At 55.9% G+C, this 23,708-nt stretch overlaps 9 protein-coding genes across 9 annotated transcripts; 5 read left to right on the top strand and 4 right to left on the bottom strand.

Annotated features, from left to right (window-relative positions):
- Positions 1 to 2,103: 2,103 nt before the first annotated feature.
- Positions 2,104 to 3,713, bottom strand: CORC01_06952 (YidC/Oxa1 family membrane protein insertase; the record flags this gene model as incomplete). Its single annotated transcript, XM_022618590.1, has 3 exons — positions 2,104 to 2,607; positions 2,668 to 3,570; positions 3,642 to 3,713. 3 exons carry the CDS (start codon positions 3,711 to 3,713, stop codon positions 2,104 to 2,106), a joined length of 1,479 nt encoding a protein of 492 aa, XP_022474900.1.
- A 653-nt stretch (positions 3,714 to 4,366) lies between these two features.
- CORC01_06951 (mitochondrial import protein 1) lies at positions 4,367 to 4,864 on the bottom strand (the record flags this gene model as incomplete). Its single annotated transcript, XM_022618589.1, has 2 exons — positions 4,367 to 4,477; positions 4,595 to 4,864. The coding sequence occupies 2 exons, from the start codon at positions 4,862 to 4,864 to the stop codon at positions 4,367 to 4,369; spliced, it is 381 nt and encodes a 126-aa protein (XP_022474899.1).
- Positions 4,865 to 5,425: 561 nt separating this feature from the next.
- Positions 5,426 to 6,911, top strand: CORC01_06950 (SEP domain-containing protein; the record flags this gene model as incomplete). The annotated part of the gene is made up of 3 exons (XM_022618588.1): positions 5,426 to 5,614; positions 5,678 to 6,102; positions 6,158 to 6,911. Coding segments are annotated over 3 exons (1,368 nt in total), but the record flags the coding sequence as incomplete, so codon positions are not given.
- A 370-nt stretch (positions 6,912 to 7,281) lies between these two features.
- On the bottom strand, positions 7,282 to 8,478 carry CORC01_06949 (uncharacterized protein; the record flags this gene model as incomplete). Its single annotated transcript, XM_022618587.1, has 2 exons — positions 7,282 to 8,233; positions 8,315 to 8,478. 2 exons carry the CDS (start codon positions 8,476 to 8,478, stop codon positions 7,282 to 7,284), a joined length of 1,116 nt encoding a protein of 371 aa, XP_022474897.1.
- Positions 8,479 to 10,111: 1,633 nt separating this feature from the next.
- CORC01_06948 (uncharacterized protein) lies at positions 10,112 to 13,052 on the top strand (the record flags this gene model as incomplete). Its single annotated transcript, XM_022618586.1, has 3 exons — positions 10,112 to 11,484; positions 11,535 to 11,827; positions 11,878 to 13,052. The coding sequence occupies 3 exons, from the start codon at positions 10,112 to 10,114 to the stop codon at positions 13,050 to 13,052; spliced, it is 2,841 nt and encodes a 946-aa protein (XP_022474896.1).
- A 1,105-nt stretch (positions 13,053 to 14,157) lies between these two features.
- Positions 14,158 to 16,280, top strand: CORC01_06947 (uncharacterized protein; the record flags this gene model as incomplete). Its single annotated transcript, XM_022618585.1, has 2 exons — positions 14,158 to 15,887; positions 15,950 to 16,280. 2 exons carry the CDS (start codon positions 14,158 to 14,160, stop codon positions 16,278 to 16,280), a joined length of 2,061 nt encoding a protein of 686 aa, XP_022474895.1.
- A 327-nt stretch (positions 16,281 to 16,607) lies between these two features.
- On the bottom strand, positions 16,608 to 18,456 carry CORC01_06946 (uncharacterized protein; the record flags this gene model as incomplete). The annotated part of the gene is made up of 4 exons (XM_022618584.1): positions 16,608 to 17,258; positions 17,352 to 17,750; positions 17,813 to 18,074; positions 18,137 to 18,456. 4 exons carry the CDS (start codon positions 18,454 to 18,456, stop codon positions 16,608 to 16,610), a joined length of 1,632 nt encoding a protein of 543 aa, XP_022474894.1.
- Positions 18,457 to 19,821: 1,365 nt separating this feature from the next.
- Positions 19,822 to 21,627, top strand: CORC01_06945 (amino acid permease; the record flags this gene model as incomplete). Its single annotated transcript, XM_022618583.1, has 5 exons — positions 19,822 to 19,930; positions 19,987 to 20,295; positions 20,360 to 20,760; positions 20,823 to 21,121; positions 21,192 to 21,627. The coding sequence occupies 5 exons, from the start codon at positions 19,822 to 19,824 to the stop codon at positions 21,625 to 21,627; spliced, it is 1,554 nt and encodes a 517-aa protein (XP_022474893.1).
- A 693-nt stretch (positions 21,628 to 22,320) lies between these two features.
- Positions 22,321 to 23,569, top strand: CORC01_06944 (glucosamine-6-phosphate isomerase; the record flags this gene model as incomplete). The annotated part of the gene is made up of 5 exons (XM_022618582.1): positions 22,321 to 22,384; positions 22,463 to 22,611; positions 22,678 to 23,049; positions 23,130 to 23,303; positions 23,366 to 23,569. The coding sequence occupies 5 exons, from the start codon at positions 22,321 to 22,323 to the stop codon at positions 23,567 to 23,569; spliced, it is 963 nt and encodes a 320-aa protein (XP_022474892.1).
- Positions 23,570 to 23,708: the final 139 nt, after the last annotated feature.

Genomic DNA, 23,708 nt, shown 5'->3' with positions numbered 1-23,708 from the left:
AGGCTGGATGGTTTTGAAGGATCTATACGCTTCTTATTACTGTTTTTGTGCCCTTTAAGAAGGGCAGTGAGAAGGGAAGGACGGTATTCGTCTAGTATGAGACCTGTAGACCCCAATATAAGCAGCCTATTAGAAGCCTGCATACATTTTTCCTGGGTTGAGATGGAGTTGAAGACAGGATGAGAAGAAGAAGAAGAAGATGATGATAATTGAGGCGCCTAGTACTTGTAACTCAAATGATTTCATACCTTTGATGGGAAGACGATTCAATCCCATAGATTATTTTCCAGGGATCCCTCATCAGTCATTAAGCCGTTGCTCATTTTGATATCTGCTGCTGAGGGACGTGTATCAAAATATCATGGCATTGGAAACATGAAGTCACTGGCTATTAACGAGACTATTTTGCCAAACTATCAAAACATCAATAGGGGCGGGCATCAGCTGACATCAAGAAGCATACCGCACTGAATATGCATCAGACTGTCAAGTGGGGAAGGACTGCGCTTTCATCTTCCTTCATCTTTACTACGCAGTAAATCACAGTAGAGTACCGTGGAGATAACGAGGTGGCGAGGTTGCTCAGGCCTGAGTACTCCGAGTGAACCATTATGGGAACTTGCCGATTCAGATGAATTCAAGCATCCCTCGTAGCCATGGTTACCAAAAACGCTGCTACACATAGGCCAACTTCCAGAACACCCTGGGCCACGATCCGTGGAAGGTACCTCCATCGGTCCTTCCCATTACACCACGAGAGAAGCCCCTATAGGCCTCGCCAACTCCATTCCTGTCACCAGCACAGCAGGCGCCCTTCTAGGTCCGGAGGGTCAGGTCAAACTGTGCTGTAGTGGAGGGGTTTAAGGTTCTACGCCAACAGCCTACTCGACGACAGGCTACGAGTTCGAGTTCGATTCCCAGCAAGTGCACCAGAAGATGTAGCCACCGAGGTGAACTTCTTTTTAGATTAAGGATTTTGTCGTGATAGCTCCCACGTTCCTTCCCTATTGCTTCCTTATAGTGGATACGGTTTGTTTAGCTAATCTTAACACCCTGAAGAATTCTAAAGTTCTTAAAAGTACTTGACTAAGGCTCATAATATAATACTTATTAGCTGCGGGTGGGCAAAAGATAAGGAGTAGACTAAAACTTTGATTCCACATGTTGTTAACTCTACCGGCATCTATTTGTATTTTAAATCATTAATAACTAAAAGTAGAAAATATGAGGCCTATGAATAGATTTAATATAGCAGCGCAGTCATATTGAGATTACATTCTGAGTGTCACTTGAGGCGTTGTTGTGCGTGAAAGTATAGAAAAAAAGAAGCATCAAAAGCGTGGGTCACTGAGTAAGGAAGGTGCCGTCAGTGAGGCGGACTACCTACCCCGGAGGAAAGAGAGGAAAGATACTTGGGTCTCCTCTCCTTCCCTCCTGTCACCAAGCGATCAGGGGCATGTGGTCGAGGGGTATAAGGGGGAGAAGCCACTGAGGTGAACCTGAGAATTCTAGTCACACCCAACCATTGCCTTGTGTTTTGTTTGATTCCCCAAGGACGATTCAACTACCTACCACCCTTCTATGCGTTGTGTTTCTCGGCTTGGTGCTCCAAAATAACAGGTATGAGGAGGGAGACATATGCCAGAGGGATGGATCTGTCTGTCACCACGATGATTCTCTCGTACTGTACCTACCTATGCCAAAAGCAATGCACGATAGATGGAAAGGTTCAACGCATTCAGGGGAGGGCTGGAATATGATGCCTTAGCTTGCTTGGTCCCTACAAAGTGATGCATTAACTAAAACTGGTAGATTGGTCTGGACGTTGTCTCAGCTTACTCGTCTGCGATTCGCTGTGACTGGCTTCATAGTATTTGGGAGAGTGATTCTCTATTATTGCCCTGGGGCAGGCATGGTACCCAGGCGATTCGTTGTCTTGTTTCTACACCCATATGGTACAGTGTCTTAAACTCCTTCTCTTCCAAAAGCCGGGGGAGTTTCGCCGTCTTCTTTCGATATTGTACAGTTGTGAGGCAAGGTTCGTCAGTCTTCCACCATCTACTCCATCACCAGCAAACCCTCTCTCTCTCTCCCACGCATTGTCTACTTCCTCCGCGTCTCGCTCCAAAACTTTTGCCGTTCTTGCTCGCCCCTTTGCTCGGCATACTTCTTAGCAGCCTTCTCCGCTTCACGCTTGCGGCCGGCCTCGAGGTGGTTTCCGGCACCGCCCTTGGCGTTGTGGACAGTCTGCTTGAAGTTGTCGACGATGCCCTTGATGCTGCCGCTGTCGGCCGCAGGGGTTGTCGGCTCAGGAGTAGAACGTGGGGCCTGGTAGGTCAGACGCGTGGGAGCGGAAGAGTTGGTGGCTGTGGTGGTGATGGGAGCGGCGGCGGGTCCGGGACCGATGGGCGTGAGGCCGAAGAGGGTGCGGAAGGAGGCCTTGGAGAAGAGCCAGTTCTGGGCCACACCGATGATACCGGTGATGAAGAAGTAGAACTGGACGCCGGCGGGGAGGTATGAGGTGAAGATTACGGACAGGGGTCCGAGGATGTACATCATAAGCTTCTGTTGGGCCTTGGCTTGAGGCGTGGAGTACTTGGAGCCGAGCTGGACGACGGGACATTAGTATCCGGGTCAAAGGCGTCTGGACATTTGGGTTTCGCATACCTTGACCATGGCAAACATCGCCACCGGACCGGCGATGGGCAGGAGGAAGTAGGGATCAGAGACAGTCAAATCTGTGATCCAGAGGAAACCGCCAGTCTCCATGCCGGGGACGGGGATGCTGGCAGCGCCGTTGAGAACACGGAACATGCCGTATCCAAAGGGGATCTGGAGGAGACCCCAGAAGGCGTTGAGGGGGTTGACGCCGGCGCGCTTGTTCAGCATCGATAGGTCGCGACGGAGCTCAGTCATGGCGGCCGAGTCACCGCGAGACATGGCCTCTGTGAGAGCTTTCCGGGTTTCGTCGTATGCCGGGTCCGTGTGGAGCTTCTGCATCCTCGCCGAGGTGTCCTGGGACTTGAGGAGCGGCTTGAACATGATGAGACGCAGGAGGATGGCCGTCGCGGCAATGGAGCCCCACCACGGCATGCCGGAGAGGACGTGGACGTGCTCCAAGGCCCATTGCATCACGCTCGAAGGGCCCCAGCCAAAGTCGAGGCCGAGGGTCTTGAGGAAGCCGATTTGTTCGGGGAGGTCGAGGAGGGTGGCGGCGTCGAGCTCGGGGAGGGAAGTCGAGGGGACGGCGGCATCGGGGGTAACCGGTGGAATGGATGAGGCAGATGCTGAGGCAGCGTCGACGGCGGCTGGTTCTGCGACGGATGCCGAGGGCGCAGCGGGCGCTACGGGCGCAGCTGGTGACGTTGCTGATGGTGTAGGCTGGGGTTCAGACTTGTCCCAGAGGGAGATGGCTCTTCTCGTCTCGAGGGAGCCGCCGATGGCTACTGTGCCGGCGAGGCCACCGAGTCTAGAGTTGGTCGATCTCAGCGCCGCCCAGGGCGCACTGCCGTTGCGCATCGAGGTTCCAAATTGCCGTCCATCTCCGATTCGTCTGGGTGCCCGGGAGATCTGCTCACTGCACGTCAGTACACGATGCGGCGGAAAACATGCTGAGGGCTTGGAAGTCGGGGAGGATGTACCGTCTGGCGGGTTATGCTGCTGGTCGCCCTCGCGGAGGGGAGGGAGCGAAGAATGCCTCTGCTGGGCAGCATGGTGGGCAGTTTCTGGGGGAGGAGGGCTGAGTGGTGAGAATTGAAGACTGACGCTCCAGGGTTTCTGTCCTGAATGGAAGCGCGATGCTGGAAATTTTTGGGGACCTCGCCATTGGAGCCGCGGACGCGCCGGGGAAATGTCGGGTGGGACGGGAAGCGGGCCCAAGCTCCGGCCCCGGTCCGCGGTCAAGGGGAAGGTCATTGGGGAGGTCAGCATTGCATATCATTGGCACCGGGAAGCTGGATTCATATGCATGTGTGATTTTACAAGAGGAATTTGCTGAGTGATCCATCACTGGTCGTGGGAAAACGCTGTACTTTGTTTTCTTTTGATCTCTTTTGATCCTCGCATATGTACGACCCACCAGTCTTGTACGGAGGCTCGTCACCGTAACTAACCTGGTCCACGCCAACTATCCAAGGGCGTACTCTGTAAATGCCCTTAGTCTTCCTGTACGCCAATGCATGTAGCCTTGCCTAGGCAGTATATCTGGCATTATTTATGACAATCCCGACATCTCTCGCACCAGCTTTCTGACGCCCAGGGATAGGATCGTTCCTTGTCGTCTCTTACAGGACGGGTTGCGACCTCAAATGGTCGGTAGAAACCCGTCATCGCGGGTGTACTCGAGCTTTTATTCCCATCCACCTAGTCACTCCAAGCTCGTCAAATCATCGAGACCGGTAGAAGGCCTCCGGTGCTTGTCGCGAATCTCGAGGCCGGGGCCAATGGCGTGCGCCTTTCTCCGGGACATGGGGAACACCTGGTGCATATTAGATGGAAATCACACAACACGTCGCCGTCGTCGGCCGGACTCTCGAGGTATGCGCGTATTCCCAGAATGCACGCATGCGAGCGTCCAGCAACAGTCCCTTCATACCTTGGTGCCACCCCATCCTAGCCTAAATGCAGCCTCGTGTGCAAATAGCTCTCCAAAACCAAGCATCATGCCATTGATGAAGGGCAGAAATAGGTTGATAGCAGCCCCGCGGACCAAGCCCCAGAACGTGGGCGGCTTGTAGAGGATGATGGGCGAGTTCGAGGAGGGAGGTGATTCGGTAAGATCCTCGCCTTGAGAGTACTGCTCGCTGTCGGACCGGATTGTCACACCGGACTCGGCAAGGGGGTGGAGGGAATCGTCGGAAGCCATCGTCGACGCTGGCTCAGGGATTTGGAGGGTAGTGATCGTGGGATGGTTGGGAACTTGGTCGACGAGCAAGTTTACCGTGACTCGGCGCAGTCGATGATGGAACGGGGAGCCACGGCATCACCTCGGAAAATCACACCGTAGCTCCTGCCTCCCCAAACGCACTGCGATGGAACCGCCCAGCTTGGGGTCTTCGGGGTCTGTGCGTCTTCCCACCTCCACGTTACCTAAGGTAGGTAGTCCGTAGAGCTTCAGCCACAGCAGGACTGATTAGATAAGATTTTCATGGTGGCAGTGGAAGACTTCCGTTCCGGCCTTGGTGGGGGAGACTGGTACCTACGAAGGTGGCTCCTCCCTCACGTCACAGGGAACGTGCTAGACAGGCAGGTACCTTCCATTACGGATGCAGCTCCAATGGAAGCAGTTACGACCACTAAGCTGCCTGCTATTCGTCTCCCACTTTGTCCTTGAACCTTTGCAGTGCGCAACCTTCAAAGAAAACCACAACAAGGCCACTAGTTGATTCACCGGTGACACCTTTACCAAACGACAACGTCGCCAAAGTACAGCTCAAGAGAAAACGACACGCTCTTTTCTTCTTCCTTCCATTTCCCAACTCTGCCTAATCGACACCTCGCCGTTCCCCGCCGAACCACATCCAGTGCCGCCAACATGTCCGGTAGCACCAACAGCGCTTCGCGCAACAATATCCTGCGCGACTTCAAGAGCCTGACGGGTATGCCTGAGGCGAGGGTAAGGCCATCTTGAAGGACAAATTCCCTCGTGCTAAAGCACCCTGCTGACTTTTGCGTCAAGTGCACAGAGTACCTCGAATCCGCAAACTGGGATATCGGCCTTGCCGCCCAGGCCTACTATGCCGACCACGATTCCGGCGAGGAAGAGATCGAACCCGTTGCACAGGCTCAACCTTCTGCTCCTGCTCCCGCCGAATATACTGGTCCCCGGACTCTAGATGGCCGACCTGCACCTGAGTCGGCCGGCCGAGCGAGCACTGTAAAGAAAGCGGCCCCTAAGAAGAAGGGTCTCGCAACGCTCAGCTCCATCGGTGGAGGTCACGCACACGACGATGATGATGACGAAGACGACGACGACGATGATGACAGAGGCCGAGGCGACCTCTTTGCCGGCGGCGAAAAGTCTGGATTGGCTGTGCAAGACCCGTCTCAAGAGGGCGGTGGCGCAAAGAAGATCATCAGCGACATCCTCGCCAAGGCTAAGGCGTAAGTCCACAACGCTAAACGATGTTACGAGGGCGACGAGACTGACACGGAACAGGAACGCATCTCGGCCCGAGACTGCATCACCGGCAGGCCCTTCGCGCTCCGGTGCTTTCCGCGGAAGCGGCACCACTTTGGGTGGCGAGGGCACCGAGAGCCGTAGTGTTCCCGATCCTGATGTCCAGGAGGGTGCGGGCGGCCCAGCGGGTGCGACTGGCGAGCCTCAGGAGCGCACATTGCACCTGTGGCAGGATGGATTCAGCATTGACGACGGCGAACTTCACCGATTCGACGACCCCGAAAATGCGATGGACCTGAACATGATTCGTGCTGGCAGGGCTCCTCTGCATTTGATGAACGTCCGTTACGATCAGCCGGTCGATGTGAAGCTTCACCAACACCAGGAGAACTACCACCCGCTGCCCAAGACATACAAGCCTTTCGGCGGAGAGGGACGCCGGCTCGGTAGCCCCGTACCTGGCGAGGGCAGCTCTTCGTTGACCGCAGCCGTCCCCGCTGCCTCGACTGGCACCAGCTCGACAGGCCCTCAGCAGACCGTCGATGAGTCTCAGCCTACCCTGACCCTCCGTATTCAGCTTCCCAACGGCACCAGACTGCCTGCTCGCTTCAATACCACCAACACCGTCAATGACGTCTACGAGTTTGTACAGCGCGCTTCTGCGGATACCCGCACCAGATCCTGGGTCTTGGCCACGACGTTCCCCAACAAGGACCACACTGACCGCAGTCTGGTTTTGGGCGAGATGGCCGAGTTCAAGAAGGGCGGCACCGCGGTCGTCAAGTGGGCTTAGAGCGCGATGCATATGAAAAAGCAATGGTGGGGAACGGGTGGCGTTTGGTACTTTGGCCCGCATTATAGCTGGGCGGCTTTGGGTCTGGGCATTTGAGGCCGATTGCCTCTGCGTGGAATGTAGACTTGCTCGAGGATAGACATGCCCATGAAATAGCAACATTGGGTCGGCAAATGTTCTTTTGCTGCCGCATTATGCCATGTGTGCATGGATTTGTCTGTTGTACAGTTTTGAGTCCTTCAACGCCCTTTGAAATGGTATCATTAATCATCCCTGCCATACGCCGCTGCGGCAAAATGTCGCCTGTACGTATCCAACTAAAAACAGATCTGCGCGGTCCGATTTTTACAGTCCTTCCTTTGAAATGCCCTCATGCTGTCCCACCACCGCCTTGCGAACTCATGGTGGCGGGGCCATCCAAGAATTTGAAATGCTCAATCGCAATCTGGCAGTTGAGCATGGCGGCGTTAAACCTGGCCTCCCCAGGTGGCAAGATAACCATAAGATACGTATTCGTCGTGAATTTGAGGATGAAGAGGTTGAATCGTGTGCCGGCCTTGTGCTCCATGCGCACAAATTGCTCGGCGTTCCGCGGGGTGCCAGTGAAGCGGCTGATGGTCTGCTTGAAGTGCTTCATGATGTTGGACATGCGCTCCAGCCGGTCCTCTGTGGGGTTCCGCTGGCCTTCCTCCGAGGTCCATGAGGAGACGGCCAGGAAGGAGGTGCGCTCGAAGAGGAGTAGCTCCTCTGCCTCGATTGCGACGCCGAGGTTGGCGAGGTTGTGTTCAATTGTGGCCAGGTTGGGGACGAGGTCGTGTATGATGCTCGCCCAGGCCTTGTACAGGCTCTGGTCCCAGATGCTGGTGGCGAAGGGGGTGATGTCGAAGCCGCCGGCGGGGGTCGCGGTCGAGGGGCTGGTGGGGTCGTCGGCGGCGTCCGGGTGCTGCTGGTGGAGGTAGCCGATGCTGTTTGCGTACTCTGCGGTCCGCTGGCGGACGACGCGAACGCGGTCGTCGTAGACGGATTCACGGTGGGCGGGGACGACGAGGTCCATCTTGTGGATGAGGACGTAGATTTTTGCGCCGGGGGAGAATTGGAGGAGGGCGGAGATGATGGAGACGTAGGTTGCCAGGTCGCGGTCGATGTCGCGAGACTCAATGTCGAAGACGTAGATAAGGACGCCGACGTTGGAGAAGACGTGGACGCGCTGCTGGGAGAGATAGTTTTCCATAAAGGCCTCTTGGCCGCCGCAGTCCCAGAGGTTGAGGGTGAGGTTTCCGAGGAATTTGACGTGGGAGAGGTCGATGTCTATTGTTGCGCCGCTATTTGTGGATTGGTACGAAGATTAGCTGGGATATGGACGACGTAGACAGATGAAACATGTCTAGGGGAGGAAGACTCACAGTCTCCGGGTATCACGGGCAATGTAATTGCTGAAGATGATGCTTCGCATGCTCGACTTTCCTGAGCCACTCTTGCCCATGAGAAGAACCTTCTTCTTCTTGGGTTTCTTGACCTCTGCCAGGGGTGTGTTACCCGGGCCATTGGTGTAGCTGGCGTCAGCCATGTTGTGTGTAGGCTATCCTTCACTCGAGATTCCGGCGCTACCCAGTACGGAGTGACGAGGGGTTCGTGGATATGGCGTGTGCAATGATGGGGAATTTCGTCGTCGTGGGAGCTTCGGCTACGCGGTTCGTTGGCGGGGTATCTTGAGGCTTCCGCAGAGATCGAACAGTTCTGGGAATCAAACGAGTGACTGGTATGCGGTGCTAGAGAAGATCGCTCGACATCGAATGAGTTTGTGTAGCGTGGTTGCGATATTGAAATGCCCGAGGGGATGTTGATCACGACCATCGGCTAGCGACCTGATTTCCAGGAGCCGCAGTACGTACCTCGTACGGAGCTCGTGCGATCCGATAAGATAAGCCGTTGCCTACCTTACCCGTAAGGTCGGGTAAGGACCCCCACCAGCGCGCCCAGCGCGCCACCACCTCACTGCACGACTTCGCAATCGCTCTCCACATCGTCTGGCAGTTCCACTTGTTCATCCCATCCCTCTATTGTTTTACCCGCTGAGGAATCCGATGGCGCAAGGCTACGAAAGTCTCTTGGAATACACCATCAGGACGGCACATCGGGTGCTATCCACATGGCCGGAGATTGACACAATTTCCTGCTGAACCTGGTGTAACTCGGAGACTCAAGACTTGCGCATCGAGCTCTGGGAATGCCATCACTGGAACGGGTGCGACTTTGTCGTCGATGATACTGAGAAGACCATGACTTACACCAATGTCAAGCTGTCTGCCAAGGAATCCCGCCAATGGGACAATGGGGTGACACGAGAGCGTGCGATGCCCATCAATCGAAGTCTATGCCGGTGTAGGCGACATTGTGCGACGGTGCCTTGCTGGGCATTCTCGACTGAGGTCGGCTCGCCAACCATCGCAGGTTTTACCCGCTACACCACCATTTATGATCAGATCAGATCATCAACTACGGCAGACTCGACCTTTTTTTTTTTTTTTTTTTAATGTCCACGGGACATGATCTGTCATCCAGTGATACAGGTCTTTGTTGGCATCGTCATTCGGAAGACGAAATTCGCTGGCAAAGTTGCCCTGCACAAGCTCTGGGTGTGGAGGCCCAGCCATCGAGGGAGTCCAACCTCCAACATTGTGTCGTGCTCAATGGAAGGGATATACTAGCAGTCCAATGGTCACTAGCAAAGCTGTCATAAGGGGACTATTTTGGGGTGCCCGGCCGCCGGCTGGACTGTGAGACCTTGTCTTGGTCGTCGACCCTTGGACTTCCGTCTTAGTCTGTCTCGCTTCTCCCTTCGACCTCGGGCCAATGGCTGCGATGTAGTCACCGAGTCTCGGGATGCCGTCTTGCGCACGAGTGTCTGAAATGATTTTGACTAACGATGGACTAGTGATGAGTTGTCTGTTGGATCCGAGTCGTGCCGTCCGCCCTCTTGAGCACGTTCTGCTTGTTCATCCCTCCAGAGTATGATGATGCGAGCGTACACAAAGCAATTCCATATCACTGTTCGGATCCCACACCAGGCTGGCCCCGGTGCTTGTTGGTTATTGATTTGGTGTGCAGGCTGCTCGTGGGCATTCGCGGCTTTTCTTCAATGAGTCTTTCTTCACGAGTATAGTTGTGTTTGGTTGTGTATACGGTCGTCTGCGCCGGTCATGTCGACTCTTTCTCCGGATGCAAGCAACAAGGATATGACCAGAGGCTATCGCAGTATGTCGAACATGGACCCCCTGCACGCACACCCGCAGCACATCCCGCCACGCCGGCCGGAACATCCATCTAGCAGCCGATCGAAGGGGACAATTGCGCCAGGTCAAAGAACCAGAGTCGAAACGCAATACAGGCCTCCACTGCCAGCCACTCGACCTATTGTTCGCTCGAGGTATACCTCGCCAGAGGATGCATCAAAGACTGCTGTGCCGCCGGTCCCACTCCAGCGTTCGAGCGGCTCGACTGGACGCGTCTATAGCTCCTCGACCCGGCCATTTTCCAGGAGCCAGAGCCCGGTCATGACACTCCGCATCTTGTCACCGAGCAGAGAAGGAACTCGAGGCAAGAAAAGCCAGGAAGACCAAGAGAACCAGCGCGTTCATGGCTCCTGGGAGTTTCCCGTCCCGCCTCGGGGCCTCGTACGATCTGGGAACGTCAAGCAGGCTTCTCCCAAGCGACGACGTCTACCACTGAGAGATTCGATTCTTCTGAAGCGCAAGGACTCGTCTGATTCCTCTAAAGCTGGCGCGGAGACATCAGCTAGTACGCCGCGCAAACCTCCCCCATCGTCGGATCCACAGACGCCATCAAAGGCTACGGAATCCATGAGCATGCCGGTGACCCCGTCTAAAGCGAGGATGCCGGATCTGCCCAGGTATGCGTGTAAATCGAGGCCACCACCGTTCCAGTTGTTAGCTTACCCGGCCATCAGACTTGGAGCCCGTTCCCAAGATCAGCCTCAAAGCGAGAGCTATTCACAGAACCAGCCTGCGCGCCTGCCGCCAAGAGAGACCAATCTAGAAACTTGCCACAAGGCTATCAAGGCTTCAAACGATGATCCAACAGATGGCGAGAAGCCGTTGGTGTCTCGCATATGTTCCATGATCTTGGACGAGGAGTTTGGCGCCGGCGCTGACAGATCCTCGACTCCCCTTAAAGTCTGGGACTCTGTGGTAAGATGCCTCGAGGACATTTCGCACCTCGCACAACCAGGGGACGCTACCAACGGGAGCGAAGGGCCATCTTCGGCGCGTCTGGCTCTGGAATCGAAGTCGCTTCAGCGGACGGGAGGTAGAGCGGGTAGTCAGCTCGGCACTGCCGGGGCGGAAGGAAGCATTGGGCATTCTTCTAAACGAGACACAGATTCCAGCGGGGGGTCTATTGTCGACTATTATTCCTGGCGTCATCACAAAGGTAGCAGTGGTAGTCATGTCGAGTTGCTACCATGCCCTTATAGGCTTCGCAATCCAGCGCGATTTAACGTCAATGACAAGTGGCATTGCGTCAACGGAAAATGGAAAGACTTTTCAGACTTGCAGTATGTATCATATCATGGGCGAAACCGGAAAGATTGCTAAACTGTCATAGAAAGCATATCGCAAGGGATCATAGGCGAGGCGGCGGTGCTCATCTCTTTCAATGCCCGCGATGCGAAGATGGGTTCTCAGATTCCATGGCATTCAAGCACCACTTGATGCTCCCAAGAGAGCAAATGTGTGAGGCGAGATCCGACATTGATTCTGAGTGTGCCGATCCCGAAGATGGTCTCAGCGGTGCAAGAGCACAACACCTTTCAAAGCAGATAGAGAATGAGGATTTCGAATCTTGGGACGACCTGTGGAGGTGGTTATTCCCTTCGGATAGGGTTGTACCGCGGCCCGGTAAGTAGCCTAGATTCCGGAGCGTTGTTAGATTTGCTGACCGTCCTTAGTTGCCTTGCCCGCCGTAGAGCTTCCGCTAGTAGAACAGGAAGTCTTCGCGGCCGGCAACATGTCGAACCTGAAGGCTAGCTTGGAGGAGCGCCTAAGGTTCCTCGCCTCGCAGTCTGCCGATAGCGACTCATTTTCTGCGCAGATTCCCGTCATCACTGCGTCCCTGTCACTGGATGTTGAGGCTCACCTCAGAAGCGTATTCATCTCTTGCCGCAACCAGCCACCTATTCCTTCCGGGAAGTCGTCAGCAACAAATGAGACGGCCACTGGTCGAGCACGAAATCTGTCGTCTGCATCAAGCTCAAGCAACAGAAGTATAAACAGGTTCCCCCAGCGCGGCCCTACCATTGCCGTGAACGAAACCAAGGGGTCCGCATGGGACGGCCCCAGCCTTCAGCGTCAACGCCAGAGAAGCAACAGCGACGAAGCGAGGCGTCAAAAGCTGACGCGGGCCGCAACGCTGCCAGTGCCGACGATGCTTACGATACCGTTCCCGCGCATATCGGCCTTGACGGAGCAGTCTGACGTGGGCCCCAGCCCGGTCTCAGAACACCAAGTCTCGCCGAAAGCCCACTCGGACGCCGAGTACTCCTCGGGAGTCGAGTCAACACCGAGCAGCGCCGGCGGCTACCGGGAATCCACCAACACGATAGACATCCGGTGCAGCAAGTGCAACATGCGACCAAGCCTCCGGCCGGACGAGGACATCTTCTCGGACCCGCCCCGCGTCAGCGCCCGCGTCAGCGGGTCCTCGGTGGCCTTGGGGGCCGTGGACTCAATGTGCAGGTTCTCTGATTCCGGGATCGGGATACTGTGCAAGAGCTGCCGGATGCTCGAGGAGCTCATCAATTCGTACTCGCGGGCCTCGTCGCAGTCGTCGGCGAAATCTGGACGGTTGAGCCTGCCGGTGGCGGGTGCCGCGAGGAGCGCCACAACGAGTGCGACCACGAGCTTGAACACGGCCCCGACGACGGCGCCGCCGTTTTCGCCGAATCTGTCTGTTTCGGTGGATGAGAGCGAGGAGGAGACGCTGTTTGACTTGATACTCGACTCGGCGACGTATCTAGACGAGGACGGGCAGCGCAAGACGGAGGTTGTGTCGCCCATGTTTCCGCCGCCGCAGATTGGATTTTCGGAGTACGATCGTTTTGGACACGGCGACAATTTCTTTTGACTCGTTGTTTTGTATTACTGCTTATTTGATTTCTTTTATTTGGCTTTGGTTTGGGGGAGGGGATATGAAGTGGTGTTTGGCGTTCATGAGCCAGCGTCGCGCACTGCTTTCGGTTTCAGCCGATTTGGACATTCATTTGATTATTCCCCAGTTGTTATTATTTGACCACGAACCGTCGTGTTTGCGTTTGCAGGGCCACAGAAATACCAAGATCTGTACTATAGTTGCTCTTGATGTATTTTGACGACGGTATAATCCTTCCTCTCTTTTCAGTCTCCATGTCAAGATGTATTCTCGCCATATGACACAATAGCAAGCACATAATGTGACCATAGCGGTCCTCTCACCACATACCTCGAGCGCAGCTTCTTGGACCTATCTGCGGCACGAAGCCTAGGGTCGGATGCCCGTCATGTCCGAGCAGAAGATCATCGGCCCATGTTCCTGGCCAAGAATGCAGGTGCTTGTAGATCTGCACCCGCGTCCCCGCAATCTTAGTTTAGTTTGGCGCAAGACTGCAGGGTAAGGTACTGTGTAAGTCATCCCAGTATACGAAGAGCTTCAACACCAACCTTGGACGGGCAAGCCCAGCTTTTCGAGTGGTGGACGAGACGTAATATTACAGTGCAATATTATTACTACTGTTTCTGTTCAATTGCCACTTTGTGAGGCCTCTACTATAAAAACACGGGGGCATGAAGACTTCTTGTGGTACACAACTCGGACGCGCGAGACTAGCCGGATGAGCCAATTCATCGGATCGGGACGCCAGTGACGTCGAGGAACAAGGGGCAAGCCGCCCTACCGCGGGGCAGACGTCATCCTTACAGCACAGCTTTTGAGGCAAACCGAGGGTAGCTCCAGCTCGAGCTCCAAATGTAGGTCTCGGGAGCCGTGTGCCCAGACAGCCGCAGGGCAACTTGGAAACATGCCACCAGAGCTCGATCCGGAGCTTCCCCTCCTCCCTGTTTGACGTTCAAATACGTTGTAACACCCCCCCTTTTTCACTGCTCAGTCTCCCTTTCTTTGAAGCTACGTCTTTTGTTACGACTGCTGTACATCCCAACTCGCAGACCATTGAGCCCATTCTCCCACTCAGAGCACAATGGCGGATCGAGGAGAGGGCTACGATGCCCGTCTGGGTGTCAATACGAATGAAATCCCTACGGCACAACACTTGCCCGCGACTTCGGGAGCCGAACAGGACCGGTACGGCGGCTGGTTCGGTGGCAAAGCAGACAAAGCTACTGAGAAGCTTGGAAGCGCCGCAGACAAACTGAGGGATAGCCTCCCCCGCGGCGCCGGCACCGAACAGGAACGCTACGGAGGCTGGTTCGGTGGCAAAGCCGACAAGGCCTCAGAAAAGATTGAGCACGCCGCGGAAAAGATCAAGGAGAACCTGCCCCGCGGCGCCGGAGCCGAACAAGAGCGCTACGGCGGCTGGTTCGGCGGCGGCAAGGGCGATCAGGCCGCCGAGAAGCTGAGGCAGAACCTGCCGCGCGGTTCCGGGGCCGAGCAGGATCGTTACGAGGGTTGGTTCGGCGGGCACGAATTGCCTTCTGTCGAGAAGCTCGGCGAGAAGCTGCCGCGTGTCTCTGGCGCCGAGCAGGACCGGTATGATCGCTGGTTCGGCGGCGACAAGGGGCAGACTGGCGGGACCTGGGTCAAGGAGCATTTGCCGCAGGCCTCGGGGGCCGAGCAGGATCGATATGCCGCGCACTGGGAGGGCGTCGTTGACCAGGTCACTGACAAGATCAAGGAGAAGCTGCCCCGAGGCGTGGGAGCCGAGCAGGAGCGTCTGGGCGGCTGGTTTGGTGGCGACAAGCTGCCTTCTGCGTCCCAGGTGAACGAGAAGCTGCCCAAGACATCTGGCGCGGAGCAGGATCGCCTGGGTGGATGGTTCGGAGGTGACAAGCTGCCGTCCGCTTCGGATATCAAGGACAAGATCCCAAAGACATCTGGTGCAGAGCAGGATCGGTTCGGTGGATGGTTCGGCGGCGACAAGCTGCCCTCCGGCTCCAAGGTGAACGAGCACCTCCCCCACGCCTCGGGAGCCGAACAGGACCGCTTCGGATCCCACTTTGGCGGCAAGGCCCCATCTGCTGAAGGCATCACAAGGAGACTGCCGAGGGTATCCGGCGCCGAGCAGGACCGCTACGGCTCGCACTTCAGCCTCCATCCGAGCAACCCCGTCAACACCGCCACGACGACAACGCTCGGCCTTGTCCAAAACGCTCTTCTCCCATCCTTTGGCCTCCACGCAGGCCTGAGCACCGTCGTCTACGCCGTCGCGCGCTACACCGACCGCGCCGAAGCAAAGGACTGGCTGTGGCCCTCGGGCCAGGTCGCCAACGCCTGGTGGACGGCCATCGGCGCGCGCGTCGTCCACGACGGCCTCTCCGTCCCCGCGGCCTGGAACTCGCTCGGCTACACCCAGAAGCTGCTCCTCACCGGCGTCAGCGCTTGGGGTGCCCGACTATTCTACCGCATTGCCACTCGAAGCGTGAAGCGCGGCAAAGACGACGCGCGCTACGTCGCGGCGAAGAACAAGGACCCCAAGTTCTGGGATAAGGCCTTCTTCAGCATGTTCCTACCCGAAGCCGCGCTCCAGGCGCTAATTGCTCTGCCGTTTACGCTGCCGTTCCGCGCGCCCTTGACCAGCGCTCGCTCGTCGGCGTTTACCGAGTTCCCCGAGACGTTCCATAGCCTGGCTGTATTCCTCTTCACTGCCGGTCTTGCGCTCGAGACGATTGCCGATACCCAGCTTGAGGAGCATTCTAGCAAGAGCAAGGAGATTAACCGCGAGGGCGTCTGGAGCATCGTCCGCCACCCCAAGTGAGTAACCGCCGAACCTCAAGTGCTGTTAATGAGTGGGGAAAAAGTTAACAAAGTGACAGCTACCTCGGCGACGCCCTCTGCCACCTCTCCTTCCCCGTTCTCCTCTACAGCGCCGGCATGCTGCACCCTCTCGCCGTCCTCGGCCCCGTTGTGAACTACATTGTCCTCCGCTATCTGGGCGGCGACAAGGTCACCGAGGCCAGCCAGGAGGAGCGCTACGCCAAGGAGAACCCCCTCAAGTTCCAGCAACTTCAGGAGTACAGGCGCGACAAGAATAGCTTCTGGCCCAGTCTCGGCGAGTACGACAACAAGTGGGTGTGGATTGTTGCTGCTACTGGTGTGGCTGGCGTTGCTGTTGAGCGAGGTCTTCTTGCTTACTTTAGGGGTTGAATACTGTACGAGAGGGATTGTCATAAATAGTGTGGTCTCGTGCGAGTGATTCAATCATGGCATTTAAAATTGAGAAAAAATTTCAATCGCGTCAAAAGTTGTTGGGCCATCGGACTGAACATCATATTCATAACGTTAATCACTGACTGCCAGACTGATCTGATTTTGATTTATTGGCGAAAATGAGTCCACGAATGTGATTAGCAATATCATTGTTTATTACGATGAGCATCTTAGGCTGTGATGTTCCACTATATACACAAAGCCAAACCTGTATTAGGCCTAGACTCTAGGAACTTGACAACTTGAATCCCAATCACCAGATATTTACAACAGGTTCAAGTCAAGAACGATACTCGGCGTGCCCACAAAGCCCTGGGGCAGTGTGTACGTAAAGTTCCAAAACTCAAAGTCACGGATGGGCGAGCTGGTTCCGCCAACCGACCCGGCAAACGACAGAGCGTACGTCTCGTTGACGTTGCCCGAGACATTCACAGACAGGCCCTGAACGTCGGCCCAACCGGAGACGGTGGGCTTCTTGATAAAGGTGCCGACGACAAAGGTAAAGATGGAGTCGGCGGTGCCGTTGGGGTACGTCAGGCTCAGCTTGTTGGGGGCGACCTCGACGTCGAGGGCCATCTCGGTGGGGTAGAGCGAGATGAAGGCGACCTCGTCGCCCGTGTTCCACTGCACCACGGCCGGGTTGAAGGACTCCTGGTTGATGGAGGGCCCGCCGATGACGTTCTCCTTGAAGGACTCGGCGCCAATGGTGAGGTTCTCCGAGAGCCAGGTGCTGATGTTGCGGGGGACGAGGTCGTAGGGCGGGTAAAAGGTCGAGGCGGAAAAGGTGCGCTCCTCCGGGCCAAAGGTGGTCAGGTTCGCGACGATGCCTTCGGGGATGAGGCTCTCGTGGAAGTCGGCGAGGACGGCGAAGAGGGGGGCCCAGGCGTAGTCGGCGGCGTGGGACATGACTTGAGGCTAATTCCCGAGTTAGCAGGCCGGCATTTTTCTTTCGGTCCATGCTCGCTGTCCGGCGAGGAGAACACACACAAAGACGAAAAGGCAACTTACAGCAGAGATGAGAGACGAGTTCTCCTTGCCAATCAGGGTCCAGAACCAGAGCGCCATCAAGCTGACGTAGCGGTTCATGTCGTAGCCGTAGGCGCGGTCCCAGGGCCCAGCCATGTTCTTCATGCCCGGGTGCCACAGCTGCGCGACGGCCTTCCACGTGTCGCCGAGCATCTGCGGGCCCTTTTGCGTCATGATGGAGTCCTTGGGGAGGTACTTGGACCAGAGGGTCAGTCCAAAGAGGGAGACACCGGTGTAGGTGCCCGAGTTGAACTCGGAGAGCGTGTTGGCGCGGTCAAAGAGGTCAATGATCTCCTGGGCGTACGACTCGCCCGAGGTCGTCATGTTGGAGTCGTTGAGGCGGCGGCCGGTGTAGCCGGAGACGAAGGCGCGCATAATGGCCTTGTTGTTGTTTGTCAGTGTCTGCAGTAATCATGAGGGGAATGCAGGGGGTCTTTGCATACGGGGTTGCTGTAGGCCGGGTACAGGTTGTCGTCGTCGACGCCGCCGACGCGGTACGTGTCGCCCTTGGTGGTGTTGTACAACGACTCGAGGATGAGCTCCTGGGTGTCGTTGCTCAGCAGATGGGGGAACTCCTCCAACGCCATGACCAGGGTCGTGCCGACGAAGCCTCTCCAGTTGGGGTCCCACGAGTTGTAGATGCTCTCCGCGTAGTGAGCCGATCCCACGTACGGTTGCCCATCGTACATTTGGTAGTCTCCGTACCTTTTGACGAAACAAGTCAGTCTCGTGTATCCATGGTCAATGCAGGTCGAGGTAGCTCTCACCATTGCTCCGAGACATTCTTGAACTGTGCGCCAATGGTCTTCTTGATAATCTTGTCGGCCTCGGCGACGTCGCCGCCCTCGTTGCGCGCGAGGAGACCCAGGGCGTACCAGACGGAGCTGCGCGTCTCGTGCCGCAGCGCGGACGCGGATCCAATGTCGTAGAGGTACCCCGCGGAACGGTCGTAGTACTGGTCCATCCACGCCATGGACTCATTCAAGAGGCCCTGGGCGTTGACGGAGAGACTCGCGACGTACGACGACGCCGCGGTTGCAGAGCTGGCGAGGGCCAGGATGCCCATTGCCTTGAACGTGACGGCCATCGTGGGGGAAAGGAGGACTCGCGAGAGGATACGGAGAGCCAATTGACTGACTGACGATTTGCAAAGCCCAAAGGGAGGAAAGCTCACAGACGCCTGGGATAGGGTTCGAATGCAACCCTCGAGGCGGTGGTCCCGAGCTACCTTAATATACGCATCATATCGAATCTCTCCGCGGCCAAGACCGCGGCCAAGGGTGCCATATCGCGCTGGGTCCAAAGATTGTCGTCATTACACAGATAGAAGCCGCGTGACCGGCGTACCATGAGATGTCATGTCAAGCAAACTCTACCACCGGGGCCCCGACCCGACTGCGCAATCAAGCAGGGCAAGCTTCTTTAGCGGCGGTGGCTGGTGGGGAGCGCTCTGGAGTTCGGGTCGGTGAAGTTGGCCAGGTTAGGGAAGAATGCGGAGGTGATAACGAGGGTGGGATAACCTGGGACCTTTTGGAAAGACAGAGTGATAGTCTAGAGAAACGGTTCCTAGACCGTACCTTGACCCGGGCTTAGTGGGACATTGCAATGCCCAACGGGCGGGAGGGAACCCCTGTAGCCGAGGAGGGGAGGATGAAGAAACATTTTCGGGGCATCCCCGAGCGATGAACAGGTGATTGCCGGAGTGAAGTGGTATCAGTGGTGCGAACCGGGGTCGTGGAAGAAGAAAAGCCGGGGGAGATGCGAGTACACGCGAGATGTCCGGTTAGCCCCAACAAGGATCGTCCCTGGCCGATGACTCGGTGCCCTGGCTCGTCTCTTCTCCGCACTTTTCCTGCAGCACAGAGGGTAGGAATCAGATGGATTGTGTGGTACGGTTTTGGGTCCGATGAACGGGGGGCTTGGGGGACTGGAGTGCCCGGTCCGGTGTTTACCGGGCCATAATCCCATCTATCAACCGCGGCTCTATGTCGTATCTTTTTCCCTTTACGTGAGAGAAGTGGCTATATCGAGGTACTAACTAGGCTTATCTTTTCCCTCTACACTAATCACCTTCTTTAAGCACTATGATTTTATCAGCCCCATAGCTCCAGATGGGGCCCGAATCGGATCGCGGCAAAGCACGGCTTGTTTCCGGGGACACACAAAAATCTGTAAACACAAACGCCCTTTGTATTGATCGATGGGGTACAATCACCTGATGGGGTCTGGAGAGAGGGTCCCTACGCACTATCAATTGTGGACTTGCGGCCATCTGGGGGCGAAAAACACCGTAAGGGTCCTGCGTTTCTGCATGGGATATATGTTGACGATGCCGCCCACGCGTGTGACGATAGCACGCGGCCACGACTTGTTGCGGTCTCAAGTCGACAATTGACAAGAGTTTACAATTGTCCAACGAAACCTTAGTTTGGCAGTGTTCAAGATAGGCATCATGGCAGACATCAAGACCCCCACCGACATCTCGTCGAGTCCGGCGCGCAGCGTCGATGCGGCTCCGGAGAAGACCCTCGACGCTGACGAGATGCGTCTGGCACAGATGGGTGGGTTTCCCCGGACTCACACTCCTTTGCATCATCTATTAACACACGCGCACTAGGCCACACCCAAGAGCTCCAGCGCCACTTCAGCACCCTCAGTCTCATCGGCCTCGCGTCGACGACGACAATCTCGTGGACGGGCCTGGGCCTGGGCCTCATCACCGAGATCAATGCCGGTGGGCCTGGCGCCGTCATCTACGGCTTCATCCTCGTCACGCTGCTGCAGTGCTTCCTCGGCGCGTCGCTGGCCGAGTTCGTCTCGTCGTATCCCACCGAGGGCGGCATGTACCACTGGATTGCCGCCGTTGCGCCGAGGAGACTGACGGGAGTCTTGAGTTTCTTCACCGGTTGGTTCAGCGTGCTTGGCTGTAAGTCGATACCTGCCCCGAAATCGTGTTAAGAATGGAGATAATCTGACATGTTCGCACTTAGGGATCTTCACAACCGCGTCGACGAACCTGATTTACGCCCAGGTTCTCATGGCCTTGGTCGCGCTGTACCACGGAGACCTCGACATCCAGGCGTGGCAGACTTTCATCGTCTACCAGGGGCTGAACATCATCACCGCCGGGATCGTCATGTTTGGCAACAAGCTCATTCCGGGACTGAACAAGTTTTCGCTCTTTTACCTGCAAATTGGCTGGCTCGTGGTCATGGTCACCGTGGTGGCGTGCGCCCCGACGCACCGCAACACCGAGTTCGTGTTCCGCACGTGGATCAACAACACGGGCTGGGAGAACCAGGTGGTCTGCTTCATCACGGGATTGGTGAACCCTCTGTACAGTCTCGGTGGACTCGATGGAGTCACTCATATCACGGAGGAGATGCCGAACGTGAGTCTCTTCTCGTTGCCAATTCTCCTGACGACGACCAGCGTGTGCTAACCTTTACGCAGCCGTCTCGCAACGCGCCCCTGGCCATCGCCATCACTCTCTGCATTGCCTTCGTCACCGGTATCACCTACCTGATCAGCCTCATGTTCTCCGTCCAGGACTTTGATGCGCTGTCCACCACCAACACCGGACTGCCGCTGGCTGAACTGTTCCGTCAAGTCACGCAGGGTGCCGGAGGAGCCTTTGGTCTGACATTCATCCTCTTCATCGCTCTGGGCCCCTGCGTCGTCAGCTCCCAATTGAGTACTGGACGTGTCTTCTGGGCCTTCTCCCGCGACGGCGCCATGCCCTTTTCTCGGATGTAAGTCGAACCTTCACTCCCACAACTCGTTGTATATTGAGCACCATCGAATCTGACACGCCCCGATTAGCTGGTCGAGAGTCCACCCCAAGTGGCAGATCCCCATGAACTCCCAACTCGCCGTCACCGCCATCGTCGCAGCACTAGGATGTCTCTACCTCGGCTCCTCGACCGCGTTCAACTCCCTCCTTGGCACCGCCGTTACGATCAGCAACATCTCATACATGTTCCCCATCGTCACGAACCTCCTGACGGGCCGGAAGAACATGCACCGCGGCGTGTTCCACATGGGCCCTACCTGGGGTCCCATTATTAACGGCGTCACTGTCTGCTGGCTGACTTTTGCCATCGTCTTCTTCTCTTTCCCGTACGTGATGCCGGTGGAGCCCGCCAACATGAACTACACCTGCGTTGTCGTTGGTGGGCTCACTGTCTTGGTCGGGGCCTGGTGGTTCAAGGCTGGCTCAAGTTACAGCGAGAAGATGCTCCAGGCGAAGGAGGAGTAATTAGACCCAAGTCACAGGATTCGGGAATAGCATAGTCCGGGACCCTGCGCAATGACTAGGCGTTGCCTTGTCTTTGGTGGACTTTCAAATCAAACGACCATATGTTTGACGGGAATTTGAAAAAAAAAGGGATCCATAGTGTAATCTAGAATGTATATAGAGAACCGGGTTGCCGGATTTGACAAATCTTCCCCTGCGAGGTTGTAACTTTGACGCACGTAACCATCCCTTCACCTCATGGTCCCGCAGAGCCCAATGCTACCGGTAACAGAGAGTGCACTGTGCTTGGACTGCATGGATGGAGTAGGTAATTTAGTGCTCCAAGTTGATGCCACCCGTGACCCAGCTACCAGATCCTTGGGTTGAGCCACGTGGGGTTGACAGGGCTAGAGGACCCTCCTTTCATAATGGGCTACCGGTGATATCGGCGAGGCAACACCGGCAGGACGACTCCGGCGACGGGTAGATTTGCCGATGCAATTTGTGAAGCTCTGGTTGTGCAGTGGAGGTATAGTTGCGTTGACTGGCGTCATAGCTGGCTGTCATCTGAAGACTCAAATACTCCCATTCACCATTGCGTTCCCACCTTCACTGCCGAAGTGGTGATAGCTTAAGTACACATTGACAACCTTGGATTACTCATACACTCTCCAAACTTGCTTATCATCGTCATTGAACACCAAACCAGATACAATGAGACTCATCATCAGGCCCGATAGCAGATCGGCATCTGCTCATGTTGCACACTATATCCTAGGTACGAGGTCTACCCAAAAACAGCCATACAAATAGCCATACGGCGATCGATTTCCCTTCAACTCCTGACCTCTCCTAGACCGTATTAGAACTTTTCAGCCAACACAAGAGAAGCCATTTGTTCTCGGGCTTCCCACAGGGAGCAGTCCGATCCAGATCTATGAAATCCTAGTCGCAGAGTACAAGGCCGGACGCATCTCTTTTGAACATGTGATTACCTTCAACATGGTAAGTTTCCGACATGCGAGCCCATAAGCAGTTGGACTCCTCGTCTGACAGAAGAATGAAAAAAAGGACGAGTACGTCGGCCTGCCACAAACGCATCCCGAGTCGTACCACAGCTTCATGTTCCGCCACTTCTTCTCGCACGTTGACATCAAGCCCGAGAACGTTCACATTCTCGACGGCAACACGTCCGACTTGGACGCCGAGTGCGCCGCTTACGAGGACAAGATCAAAGCCGCTGGTGGCATCGATCTCTTCCTCGGTGGCGTCGGCCCGGATGGACACATTGCCTTCAATGAGCCCGGGTCGAGTCTGGCGTCCCGGACGAGGGTGAAGACGTTGGCGATGGACACTATTAGGGCCAACGCCCGCTTCTTTGGGGGCGATTTGAACAAGGTGCCGCAAATGGCCCTGACTGTTGGTGTTCAGACCATCATGGAGGTGTGTAGTCTTCTTTCCCACCCCAAGAAGATGTCGCGATCGCGGCGGTAAAGAATGATTAGGCTGACACTTGTGGACAGGCGAGAGAAGTAGTGATTATCGTGAACGGAGCCAGCAAATCTATCGCTCTTCAGAAAGCGATTGAGGGTGGCGTAAATCACATGTGGACACTGTCATGTTTGCAACTGCACCCCTACTCCATGATCGTTGCGGACGAGGACGCAACGTTGGAGTTGCAGGTCAAAACAGTCAAGGTATGGGCTTGGCGTCAGTACGATACGTCGTTGATAATTCGCTAACATAATTGTCTCTGCAGTACTTCAAGAGCATCGAAAAAGTCGGACTCGGAAAGGGGTTCGAGCAAAAGCTGCCTTTGAGGTTGAGGACCGTGTCGCTTGTGAGCCCTCCTCAGACACCGCAGACACCGGCTAATACAAAGGCGGCGTTTGAGGAGGATCACTTGGTGGAGTTGACGCCAGATAGCATGTCATCTCGCATCGCAACATGGCCTGTCATCTAACTGGCGGTGACACTTGGCGGGGAACATGGCTTGGGAGTGGAAGGGCACTAGTTAATTGCTTCACACCTGGTTGGAAATGCATACAAGGCGAGAATGAATAAATCCATCAATGAATCAATGCCTTCTCAAAAGCTCCAAG

Source organism: Colletotrichum orchidophilum (genome assembly GCF_001831195.1).
Source record: "Colletotrichum orchidophilum strain IMI 309357 chromosome Unknown Scaffold_54.1, whole genome shotgun sequence".
Lineage (NCBI taxonomy): Eukaryota > Fungi > Ascomycota > Sordariomycetes > Glomerellales > Glomerellaceae > Colletotrichum > Colletotrichum orchidophilum.
Note: the sequence above shows the minus strand (reverse complement) of the source record. Positions and strands in the feature narration are given on the sequence as shown.